General features: G+C 38.2%; 1 protein-coding gene across 1 annotated transcript in view; it reads right to left on the reverse strand.

The window, feature by feature from the left end:
- DCDC1 (doublecortin domain containing 1) overlaps positions 1-13,416 on the reverse strand; it is a 394,249-nt gene that overhangs the window by 14,597 nt on the left and 366,236 nt on the right. The window contains exons 32-34 of the mRNA XM_058546317.1: positions 13,287-13,388; positions 8,781-8,917; positions 7,369-7,548 (exon numbers count right to left, since the gene is read on the reverse strand). Coding sequence (XP_058402300.1) covers positions 7,369-7,548; positions 8,781-8,917; positions 13,287-13,388 — 419 coding nt within the window. The remainder of the gene's footprint in view (positions 1-7,368; positions 7,549-8,780; positions 8,918-13,286; positions 13,389-13,416) is intronic.

Here is a 13,416-nt window from a genome sequence, read left to right on the forward strand (position 1 = left end):
AAAGTCAAACATCTAGAATGTCGAGACATCAGGTATTAAACCTGTACATTATTGGTGTTATTGGAGAAGAATCCAGAATAAATTAAACTTAAACAATTATCAAAATAATAGAAGAAAACTTTCCTGTTCCAAACAAAGAGCCACATCTTCAGGCCAAATAGGCTAACCCAGGATAAGGCAAAGTTAATGAAAAATTGACTAACATTTAAATATAACTGGATAAAAAGTATGAATTTCAGACATGGGGAAAAATTCAGTTATGTCTAGACCTGTTTTCTGCAACAATGAATACCAAAGAAAATGGAGCAAAATCTATGAAGTTTTTAGGGGAAAAGGTTTTAACATAAGAATTCAGTACCCAGCTAAATTATTACTTTTGGTTACAGGAAATAAAAGATATCTTCATGTATACAAAACTCAGAAAACCTATCACCCACATACATTTCAGATTATTAAGAAATAAATGAAATTCCTTCACCATGGGAAAGTCATAAGATAGAATGACTAATATTAAGCAGTAAGACCACTGGAACATGATACAACTGCAACAAAAATGGTCAGGAAATAAATGAACTAAAAATTTTAAAATAAGTCTTCATAGAGAAAAAAATAAAGTAAAAAATGTAAAAAATCACCAAAAAGGGATATGGGCAAGGAAAAGAAACACCACAGCATTCTAACCTAGTTATTCATGGAGGCAAAAAATGCTGTTTCTTCTTTTTTCCTTTGTTAAGAATATTTATTTTTATGATTATGACCAATGCAATACAGCATAAAATCAGAATAAGAGAAATAGTTCTTCTAAAGGAATAGGCAAGATCATCAACATGTGAACTTAACATGATTTCATCCTTAGAAAATTTATGTGAATCAAATGAGAAATTAATAACAAAAAGAAGAATGCTTAGTAACGTGGCTAAGCAGCAAATAAATTATAAAACATCAATAATTTTTCGTTCACCAAAAACAGGCATTTAGAAAATATAGTGAGGTGAATCCAGCCAGCCAGCAAAACTGACTGGGAATGATAGTTATTTTAACATGTAAGGCTCTCATAACACATTATAAAATGTTACTGAAGGACAGAAAGAGAAAGACGTGTATAAAAGAGTGCCACAGAATTCAACCTGGCCACAGAGACGGAACACTATAAAACATGTCAATTCCCATTAAATTAATGAATAGCCTCAGACAGCTACAGCCCAAGCCCCTGCAGGATGATTTCAGGGTGTTGAAATGCAACTCCAAAACTCATCTATGAGAATCAACAGGCAAGAGTGTTCGAGTAAAATCTGAAAACAAGGTGCAACAATTGGCAACTCCTGTCATACTAAAATATACCGTAAAGCCACAATAATTCTAAAAGTGTTAGGTGCAGTAGATAGCTTAAAAACAGAAGCCAGTATACACGAGAGTTCAGTGTATTATAAAGTTGATATTCCAGCTTGGTGGGGAAAACAAAAATGGTTAGTCAGTAAGAAGGGCTGAGATCACTTTAAGCCAACAAATAAAGCAGAGAACATAGCTTCGCTCAAATTTTATAACCAGAAAAAACTCAATAATAAAAAATTTGAACAAAAATCAGATGAATGTTTATATGACCTCAGGATGGTAAAGGACTATTTGAACATTGAAAGCAATGAACAAACTTATAAAATTTATTAATTTCTGTACATTAAAATATCTCAGAGACAATGGAAAATTGGAAATTTGTTATAATAAATATGATAAAGTTACACATAATAGGCTTATCTGCTTAAAGAAAACTCATATCAGTGTGAAAAATACTTGCCATAGAAAAATTGCAAAAAATTTAACTGGAAATTCACAGATAACTAATAAACAGTAAAAAACCAGAACAAAACAAAGTAAAATCACTTATAAGTACTTAAAGAAGATTATCAATTAAATCAGAGATGCAGTATTTTCTCTATCCAGCCTGAGTGTGCGTGTTTCTGAACGCCCGGACTGAGTGGTGTTGCTCTCTGGTGTTGACCACCTGCAGATGGGAACCTCATTCACCACCTGTGGAAGCGTAAACACCCAAAATAGTCCTAGAAAACAATTTAGCAATAGCTATCAAAATTCTCAACCATGTTTATATAGTTAGACTTAGCAATTCTTCTAAAAATTTATTTGGGAGAAATAATCAGGAAGTTAAGTAAAGATCTATATGTGAATACATTCACTGGAGCATGCTTTAGAACAGCAAAAATTTAAAAACAACCTAAATGACAAACAATAAAAAACTGGATGAATAAATAACAATCTGTCCATTTGATAGAAGAGAATGATGCCACTGAAAACAATCACATTGAATGTTAAGTTATATGGGCAAAAAGTCACAACAGTTTGTCAGGTGAATAATGCAGATTACAAAATTGTATATACCGTACCAGCTACTATGATCACAATGGCAAAAAAATTGTCACTGTATAGAAACCATAGAAATATATCCACTAAAATGATAATAACTGTGGTTATTTGTGGGTGATAGAATTTTCATTCCTTCTTGGTGCTTTTTCTTTTCTAATTTTAATACAATGACTATATGTTGTTTTATAATTAGAAAACAGAATAAATGTTATTCAAATAATCAAAAACTTCATAGAGATTACAATAGACTTGTATGGTTTTCCTTTGTGATGTTTCTAAACTTTCCCTGACAATAGTCACTGTCTTAGTGTGCTCCAGCCACCAAAACAAATACCATAGACTGAGTGCCTATGAAACAGCAGACATTTATTTCTCACAGTTCTAGAGGCTGGAAGTCCAAGATCAATGTGCTGGCCGATTGGGTTTCTGTGAGGACGTCTTCCTATCAGATTAGGGCCCCACCTTTATGACCTCATTTATCCTTAACTGCCTCCTAAAAGCCCTTTCCCCCGGTACAGTTATGTTGGGGGTTAGGGTTTCGGCACAAGAATTTGGGAGACACAGTTCAGTCCATAACAGTTATCAATTTTCCTTCTTCTCCAAGGCGACCAAAGGGTATGAAAGCTGAGTTTCTATCTGAGCTGGGAGCACTGGGGGGCTGGCCTAGAAATATGCATAGATAGGTCTCTGGGAGAAACTCCTGCAGCTAGAAAAGATCCTACATAAAGGCAATTCTTATATTTTTCCCTACTTTACCACTAAAATGTCACTACTCTATAGACATTGTGTTTCCTGTTTATAATCAGAAAAATGAATGTTATTTAATAAAAACATACACTAAATGCAAAATATGAATTAAATCTATAGCTATTTCACTTGGTTTTCACAAAGATCTATTTATATTAGACAAAGTTAATGGGTTTACAAAAATCTTTTGACAATAAGGCACTTTCATTACAATTAGGTTCTAAAATATCTAGTCAGCTTACAACCTTTAATGACATTCTTAATTCTCAGTTTTTCAAATGTATCTAAACTGGGTAATATAAATTAAATGTTTGTAATTTTTGCAATAACAAAAGCTCACAATAAAGGAACAATGTTCTACACATAATTCCTCACCCATGTCTATTTTGTGAGTTTAGTTTTCATAGACCAGGTCTTCCCAGGGCGGGGCACTGAGCCTCACAGAACTATCTCGCATTCTCTGAGGGCATGAGGTACTTGTCTCCACAAATCAGAGGGACCTGTTTCTCGTGTTTTCAGCTTCCGTGCACGAATTTAGAACTGTGCTACGCTGAGAGAGAACACCCTGGTTCTGAGATTCTGTACGATCAGAGAGGTGATGCAGGGATGGGAGAAGACAAATGCTTCAGGACATACACGGAGGGGCCCGGGCAATCATAAAATCATAAATCAGAGAAAGATGTTGGCCCTGAAAAAAGAGCCACTAACCCTGGAGAGGCAGCCGCCTTGGAGCCCTGATGACAGATGAGCTACACCAGTCGGAGGTGAAAGTTGCTCTAGCAATGTTCAAAGAATGAGCGGGAGGAATGTGGTTAAATCATCCAGAATAGCCACCGCAGTGAAAGAAGTGGAGGGAAGTGTGCACGAGATGGGACTCAAATACCATCTGGGGGTTTCATTACAGAGAGCAGAGGGAAGCACTTTGAAATGTGTTCTGTTCCTCACTCTCCCCGTAAGTGTACCAACCACAGAAACTCTGAGCTTCTCTGGAATTGCAGTCGTTGGCCAGAGTCCCCAGTGAAGTCTGAGCCCTACTCTTTCTGTGGTCTATTTGTTTCACTCACACAGCCCACTCTTCAGGAGTACTCTTTACAGCCTGATAGCCTGGAAGGATACATTTCTAACTGATCACAAAGAGCTCAGGTGGGTCTCTAAAAACAAAACAGACAGCATGGGAAAGGACAGGAAAGAGATTAGAAGAACATTTTTAAAAAATAAAGCAAAGGAAGAAATAAGGTGCAGAAAACTTTCTAGACATTTCCTAAGTATCTTTCAACACCCTGAGGCCACATCAATCTCCCCAGATATTGCTTTGCCATGCCATTCCTTATTCAGAGAAAACTTGTGGCTCAAACTTCAGTCTGGGATATGTGATGGACTGAACTGTGTCCCCCCAAAACTCATAGGTTGAAGTTCTAACCCCCAGAGTGACTGCATCTGGAGAAAGGGCCTTTAAGGAGGGAATTAAGGTTAAATGAGGTCGTAAGGGTGGGGCCCTGACCCGACAGGACTGTGGCCTTATTAGAGGAGAAAGACACCAGAGCTCTCTCTCTCTCCACACATGCACAGGGGAAAGGCTGTGTGAGGACAACAGCGGTGAGAAGGTGGCCATCTGCAAGCCAGAAACACAGTCCTTATCAGAACCAACCCTGCTGCCACCTTGATCTTGGAATTTCCAGTCTCCAGAACTGTGAGAAATAAGTTTCTGTCGATTAAGCCACCCAGTCTGTGGTATTTGGTTATGGCAGCCCAAGTAGACTCATACAGATAGCATGTGGGATCCACCACACGCACATAAACAGTCTCTCCAGTTGTACGTATCTCTGCCTATTTCTCAGTCCAAGCACATCTACTTAATATGATTTACAAATTCTAACGCCCTTACCTTTGTGTGTGGTGCCCCTCATCCTTGTTAATGCTTTTTCTGCCTAAGATTTTGAATCTTACCCATTTCTCAAGTTCCATCAGAATCCTGATTGATTCCTCTGTGGACCTTTCTCCTTCATCCCAGGTGGGCACAGGGTCCCCTCCTCTGAACTCCTATGGGACTTCCTGCCTGAGCTGCTGACTGGAACTTTATCACATGCTGTTAGTATTTCTCTAAGAGGAACATCAGTTCCCTTAGCAAATACATTTTTCTTGCAAGGACAATCCATGTTCAGCATAACAAAATGTGGAACACACAGAAAAACACATAAGAAAGAAATACCACCTTCATTGGGTCACCAATAACAAGACCTCCAATAAATACTTCCAAAACTAAAATCCTTCCATTCTTTTTTTCTAGGTGTGTGCATGGATGTATATAGAATCCCACTCCACGTGCTTTATGTTATGTGTCTTTCACTCAGTATACCTTGAACATCTTTGTCATTACTCTTTCTAAAGTTGATTTAAATGTACTATAATTCATTTCACCAACTCCCTATTGATGAGTGTTTAAATTATTTCGAATTTATCTGTGTTATAAATAGCCCTGTGATAAATATTCTTACCAAACAATCTTTGCATAGATTCATGAAAATATCCTTGGGAAGTTCTAGAAGTATATTTTCTTATGATATATATATAGCCACATTGTCCTCCAAAAAGTTGTACTTTCATCAGCAGGAGAGTGCCCATTTCTCTACACCCAAGTAAACCTTGATATATTTTCAAAAGCTTTGCCAATTTGAAATATTAATTTAATGAGAGCACAGACTGTTTTATTTATTCCTCCTACTACTACCACTACTATCAATGTTAACCTGTCAACTGTACTGCAGGGTAAAGTCCTCAAAATCTTTTCACATACCGAATTAGAATAATACCTTACAACATCTATCACAGTGCCCTTCATGTACAAAGTTCCTAGAGAAATTATATGATCATGGAATAATACTTATAGGGTGCATTTTATATGCTACATGAGAGTCACATGAGTCTAAAAGTCATTCCTCCACCAGATATATGTAATTTTTATAAAAGTTATTGTTAAGTTTCTGCTATCCTGAGTCTGATAGGCACTCTTTAATCTTATTGCCCCTGCTCTACCCTTTACCTATCTATTAATCCCTTTATCGTCCCTCACTAATGTGTCAGTTGTAGTTGCAACGGTTAAATGCATTTTAAGACTTAGCATCTACAGTATGAACTCTGAGATTTTTGAAGAAAACAGCAAGAGAGAAACATCTCAGCTCTTTATAGAACCTCTTCTAGAATGTTTTCTACTGAAAAAGTTTTCACTCTCTTTTTAAAAATCACTCCCCCCCCCCCCGCCATGTATGTGAAGTCCCTTTCTGGTTTTGAGTACATTTTCTGCATTTTTCTCTCTTCTCAAGTACAGCAAATTGGTTGTCAACTTCTGAGATGCAATAGCTTTCACAGTTCTTATTCAAAGACCCTGTCAAAGAGGAGTGGTCTCCGTCGCACTCTGAAATCACCATCTTCAGAGCAGAGCCCCTCTGAGGTGCCGTTACTCCCCGTGCCCTCATCAGCCTCTATGACTCCTCTCGGCTGGTCTATTGCACCATCTTGCCTTTCCCTTCACCTGCCAACGTCTCATCTTTATGTGACTTCCTCTGGTCCCAGAAAAACTTATAAAAACATTTCACAAAATAAAAAAGCCAAACAACTACTCAAGATATCACTGCAACAGATAAGACTTTTTAAAAAGTCTGTGAAAATCCATTGATTAGGTACCTAAAGTTGTATTTACAACTAAGACAAAATGTCAGACTTTAGAATTATATCCTTGATATTGCAAACAAGACGTGAACTGCACTCATCTTTTCCTTAGTCAATGTTTCAACTTTGGAAAGTGAAAGTCGGCTGTGGTTCCAGGGCACTGGGTTGTAAGAACACGGTGCGTTTTCCCTGATGAACACTGTTGTTTTCCCTACAGAAAATGTGTCTAGTGAGTAATTCCTGATGGGGGAAATCACTCTTTTGTGAACTGGGTTTGAAACGGAACGGGAAACCTATTGTAAAGTTTAGATTTTACTCTTTGGCCATCATTGTTCTCTGTCAGCCAAATGTTGAGTTCTGATTCACACGTGTCAGATAGCACTGGACTCCACGTTTTCACATGCAGGAGCTCATTTACTCCTCATGTCAACCCTGTGAGGAAAGTGTTATTCTCATTTCACAGATGAGAAAATGAAGTTTAGGAAGGTAAAATAACTTGCCTGACCTAATGATCTAGACATGTCAGAGCTGGGATTTGAACCCAGAACTATGGAACACTTCCTTTCGCACTAGACTGACCTCTGGAATAGTTCTGCCCCAGGCATAAGTGCCGTCTTCGGGTCTGCCCCCACTCAGATAGATCCACACTCGTTTGGCGTTGGGTTGCTTATACAGGCTGCTCTGCTTGAGTGCCACACGTGTAGCTGCAATTGGAGGATTTCTCTCGTGTTGCAGTTCCTGGACTTCAGAAAGGTGTGCCTGTTAAGAAAAGCCCAGTGAAGGCCTTGGTTAGAGAATCCTCTGTTAGCGTATGTGTGAAGAATGTAATGACAGATAGAAATATCTTATAACTGTAAACTACACTGAAAAAATTTTAGGAAGTACATTATGCTCTCCTGTCACTGACTCTTCTGTAAATTCCCCTTGCTTCCCTGAACCACTAAGGGCAATAATAATCACAGAGTAATAATAATAAGGCGCTTATTTTGGCAAAGCATTTCACCTTCATTTATAATTTGGAGAAATGAATAGAGATGTGTTGTTGGATTTCTGCACAGTGGTTCTCCTACTGAGCGATTTCTCTGCATCTAACAAATGAATATTTTATTAGAATCACAACATCATTTCCTTTAGCCAAGGAATGCTTAGGGGAGTGCGCGTGACTGTTGTTTAAGTCTTCACTCACTGCCTTTTAAAATACGGCCGCCACCCTGCGCTTTGCCAGATCCCTGCCGGGTGGCTTTCCACCCACCTCGAGTGGGTCCTATTCAATGTTCTGCATTCGTTCCCTGGTCAGTGATTTATCCTTCTTAGCTTGGCAAGAAGTCATATTTCTAGCAATGTCAATTTCATTTTTTCTAGTAACCTTGACTTGGACACATGCCTAAGATTTTGATTGAACACATTTCATGATTTGAAGAACCCTATTAAATAAGAACATTTCATTTTGATGAAAAACTTCACAAGCAAAAAGTTTTCCCAGGTCTCTATCCCCAAATCCTCTCTCAGCAGCTGACCTTTCTCTTCCTGACTTTTTACGTCTGGCAATCCTGAAGGATTAACCAATTGGACTGAAACTGCTTTCTGAATTCCTCACTTCTGAATGTCTCCATTGCAATTAGTATTTTGCTCCTTGCTCTTTTTACATATTGAGACATACCCTTAGGAGTGATGAGCAATGAAGCCATAAGGCTCAACTTGACTACACTTACTGTAATTACCTTTGTACATATCCACTGGGTCTTTTCTCTTCTGTGCTAAGGTCATAATTTCTCGTCTCCATTCAAACAAAACAGACTTTCATAGGAGCTGGCTGTCTCTTAGATAGCTGCTCTCCAAATGCCAACTCAATGCTTGGACATGCTTATGCGGTCATAACTGACCAGATGCCGAGAATATATTAATAGCATGATTTAAAAATTCAACACTGTACTTTTAAAAGCTTATAAAAGAGGCTGAGTCTTGAATGCCTGGAGTCCTAAAGAACATACCTCTGAATGTCTTATAAGTTCCATGAGTTTAATTTCCTCTTGAGTCTGCTCAGCCCAGCCTCCTTCCACCACCACCGGCCGCGCAGGGCTTCTGTTGGGAACCATGGTGGCCGGCTGACATGCTGCTTCTCGCCGCCCTGGGGAAAGAAGTCTCTGGAAATATTGTTTCTGATGATGGGCTTTCAGATTTCAAATAAATTGGTTTGGCTTTCTATGCATAAATCATTCCACTTGGGAACATAGGCTAAAATACTAAATATATCATAAAAGCAAAGATGCCTAGGGTAATAATATCTAACACTGCCTCTTCATATGGGAGCTTGCAGCTTTAAACAGCCAGGATATGCATACTCACTGTACAGACAGAAAAGAAAGATAACATGCTGACTTCCACACTGGCCCCAGTCTCTTATCCACAACATGGCTCAGCGGTAATTTAGTCAAACAGAATCTGTGACCTACATAGCCCATCGTCTCTTCCAGTCATGGAACATATGTTTTGTTCTCTTCGCTAATAATAAGTCTTTCCCCCACAATTAGCTTAGCAGCCTGGGGATTAAGTATTTCTAAAATAATATTAACCCAAGAGACAGGAGGCCTTTTTTTCTATCTAATAATACCCCACGAGCACGATTAGTTTCTGACACCTCTGCTGTGCCCTTTAGGCTGTTAAGAAGCTGTGGTAAGAGAAAATATTTATTGGAATACCGTATTCTAAAGAATCACAGGCATAATTTAATAAGTGTGGTGATCTGAATTTATGCATTCTTTCAACTAGACCACGTGAAATCGTTCTAAAAGAGGTTTAAAAGTCATACTGATGAACTTGCTCTCTTTCTGTGTTGAAGAGATACTCAGCACCGAGTCTCACACTCATCTTTAAACGTCCATCTTAAGTGAGAACAACACTTTCTCTTGTATGTTCCTTTCAGATGCTTCTGTTGAGCACCAGCTATGGGTCAGGCATTGTGCTGGACAATGCAAATACAAACATGTTCAAGATCGAGTGCTTGCCTCAAGTTTGGTAAGAGGCAGATGTCACGGAAATGATTACACCAATAACTGATCACAATTGTGCTCACCAGGGAAGGACAGGGCCCATAAAAGCATGTAGCAGGGGTCACTGACCCAGTCTGAGGTGTCAGAGAAGGCTTCGAGAGACAGTAACACTCAGGTGGATAAAATAACAGAAATACTAAAATGAAATTGAATCCTAATTTTGTTACCAAAGGACTCTTGGTGTGCAGATTTTCAGACTCCGACTACAAACAAAACTCTGAAAATAGTCCAATACTTGCAGAGGATAAAGCATTTGTGCTCTTATAGCTGAAGTTTGTGGAAATAGATCCAGCAATAAAAATAAGTGGCAGCAATGACTTGTCAGGGAAACTAGAGCTCTATGTACCTAATAAGCATTCATATGCAATTTATGGATGTGGAGAAAGCATAATTGAATCAATCAGCAATGAGTTACAGTGACAGTGCCATTAGGTAACTTGCTTTGGAGAAGACCACAGTGGCCACAGAAAAATCATAACACAAATTTACACTGAGTATAGTTTTTAGCAACTCTAGTCATAAAGTGCAGATAACATTAATTTATGATACATACATTCTTATGGATAATATTTCAATAAATGTTTTATTTACAATATACTTTGAACATTAAAATTTTGCTCAACTAAAGAGAGTTCAGCAATAGTTTATCATTTATACTGTCAAGAGCCAAGCATTGAATATAGGAAAGAGGAAAAACATTATGTGTTGTTTTTTGTCAACTTGCTTCTAATGGTCTTAAGCAAATGAATGCATTTGCACTATAATTTTCGTGGAGACATAATGACTTCACAAAAGGTTTTTGTTTGGGAAAGGTTTTCATAAAAAACTATTATTTATGTAGGTAAGACTAACAGAAATCGAAACCAAGCAAAAACATATTGAATAAATTATTTTCTATTTTCTTATTACATTTTCCATTTATGCTATTTTATTTCACATGAGATCAGGGGATGGCAATGATAATTGCTAACTATTCCTGGGAACGCTGGAGAACACGAGGGCTTTGCTATTCTCTCAGACTATAAATCTCACCTGGACAGCTCTCCTCCTCAGCAGCCTGGGAGGGCAGGTCCACCTCACTGGGGATTTCGGTTAGCAGACCCCCTGGGCCCTCACACTAAATAAAAGGCTCCAGTGTTGCCTTTATGTCTAACAAAGGTGACGCTCTGGCCTGACTTGCCATTCCTTAATTGTATTTATTAGTCTTTAAGACCCCAAGCAGGAAAATAGGCTGCCTTCTCAGCAACCCCATCCTAATATTTATTGAGTATTTATTATGTGCTGAGCATGTAGTAAATAGTTGACATTTGTTACTTAATCATAAAAACTCTACAAAGTAATTACTACTATTACAATTAATATTAGCAAGGATCATGCTTATAACTGAAATGTAAAATCATCTTAGCACAGTACTTTGTACATAGTATATGCTCAATAAACATCTGTCGCATTTACCCATGGCTATAAGAATAGGAAATAATCGATTCTGCAACTATTCATACCCCACACCTCCTCTTTCATCCAAGGAGCTCGCAGGAGCTCACAATCTAACAGGGACTGCAGTGAACTGAGTTTAGACTTGTCCTTACTTATCCTCACACTCCTAACAATAAGACAAGTCCTTCCTCAGAGTAGGTATTTGATAAGCATCTATTGAATTTACATCTAACTGCAGAAAACATACCAGTTTGTCAGTAGAGACAAGATTTATCCTAGCACTAAATTCTAAGAGAAACTATACATCAGTGGATCCCTCCATAATGGACACCATCTGACCAAAGAGAGACTATTTTCAACAGACGTATTAGGGATGATGCTAACTGAACTTTTAAATGCCTTTTTTAATACTTAATTATAACAAAAGCTCAAGACATGATATAAAATCAGAATTCAGTAAAGGCAGCTCTGCCAGGTGCTATTTTCAGTATGTTGCCTTCTATTGATTTAACTGGATACAGGAACAGAGCTTAGAAAACTCACTGGAGTGAATGGTTGAAATTCCATTCATTCTTTAATTCAATCATTCTGTAACTATTCAGAGAACAAATAAGAAGGGTATAGAATTCATAATATAACATAGAAGAGACAGTCACAGGAACAGGTAATTATAATGTCATGAGGATGATCAGAGGGGAAGTTCAGGGTGTGATAAACCACATTATCCCTGACTTGGCATGTCAGAGGAGGCTTTGGGAAGAAACAAGAAGTCAACTGAAAAGTACAGAATGAGTAGGAGCAATCCAAGAGGACAAGAGAGAGAAAAGTTTGAGGCAGAGGGAACTGAATTGTACAAAAAACTCAAAGTTAAGAAAGCACGTAGTGTGTCTGGGGGACTGAAAAAAGTCCAAATGGTTGGAGTGGAGTGGAGTGGGCAAGGAGGGCGAGAAGCACGTTAAGGAGTTTCAACTTTACCTTAAAGATAATAGGGAGCTTTGAAGGTTTTATGCCTGGAGGACCATAACACCATTGCACATTTGCGTGACCCCTCCAGCTCCAGAATGTCACTGTTATGCATAGAATGGAAACTACGGTCAAGACTGTAGGGAAGGAGACCAATTAGAAAGCTGTTCCAGTAATCCAAGGATTAGATGACAATAGCTTGAACTTGGATAATGACAGTGGGAATTAAGATAGAACTCATTATTAATAGAGTCAAAGCAACAAGACTTTCTGATATTTGCTTGGAGAAAATGACAGAGAGGGAGATGCCTAGGGTGACTTCCAGGTTCTGAGATGGAACACCTGGGTGGGTGGTGGTAGTGCCCACTGCTGGAAGCAATGAAGGAGGTGTTGGTGTGGGGCAATACGATGACTTGAGTCTTGGACGTGCCCATGGGACATTCAAGTGAAAATGTCTAGTAGCTGGAGTAGTAGAAGTTAGCAGTAGTAACAGATGCTTTTCACTTAAAACCAACAATCCTTTTGGTAAGAACTGGAAAATAGCCATTTCAACCCAGAGTTCTGTCCACTGCACTTAGGACTAGTTGTGTTGTTTATTGAAGTAAGAGTCACATGTTTTTGACACCAGACAGCGCACATACTCAGGAATTGAAATCCTGCTGTGACGATTACAGAACCTGAAATGTATTCCCTCCCAGACTAAAGGCCATAATACATTTTCTCCCCAAAGAACCATTTGATATCTTAAGTGCTGGGAATACATAAGGCCAGGAAAACCACAGGGTGGTTATGGACACAGATACCCTCCTAGTTTTGTTAATGTATACATAAACCATGTGATATTCATTTTAATATAAAATTTACAAATATACAATCAGTACCAAAAGATATACTATTAGGTTTTAGACTTGCTCAAGTGACTTTCGTAACACACGTTTATATAGTACTCAGGTAAACATCTGGTATCTAGTGGTAGAAAAAACTGCAAGCAAATTGAGGTTACATTTAGAGTTAAACATGGCGGTACTTGATTTAGTTCATACTGACCTCTTAACTGTCTCATTCTGTGTTTCATGGTGTCTAGATCAGCCAAAATTTTGTCCTTTTTTAGCCAGTTCTGTTTTTCTAGTTTTTCTGCTTTCTGCAAAGCTAAAATAATAAAAATACATGATATTTT

Source organism: Diceros bicornis, chromosome 7, assembly GCF_020826845.1.
Source record: "Diceros bicornis minor isolate mBicDic1 chromosome 7, mDicBic1.mat.cur, whole genome shotgun sequence".
Classification (NCBI taxonomy): Eukaryota; Metazoa; Chordata; class Mammalia; order Perissodactyla; family Rhinocerotidae; genus Diceros; species Diceros bicornis.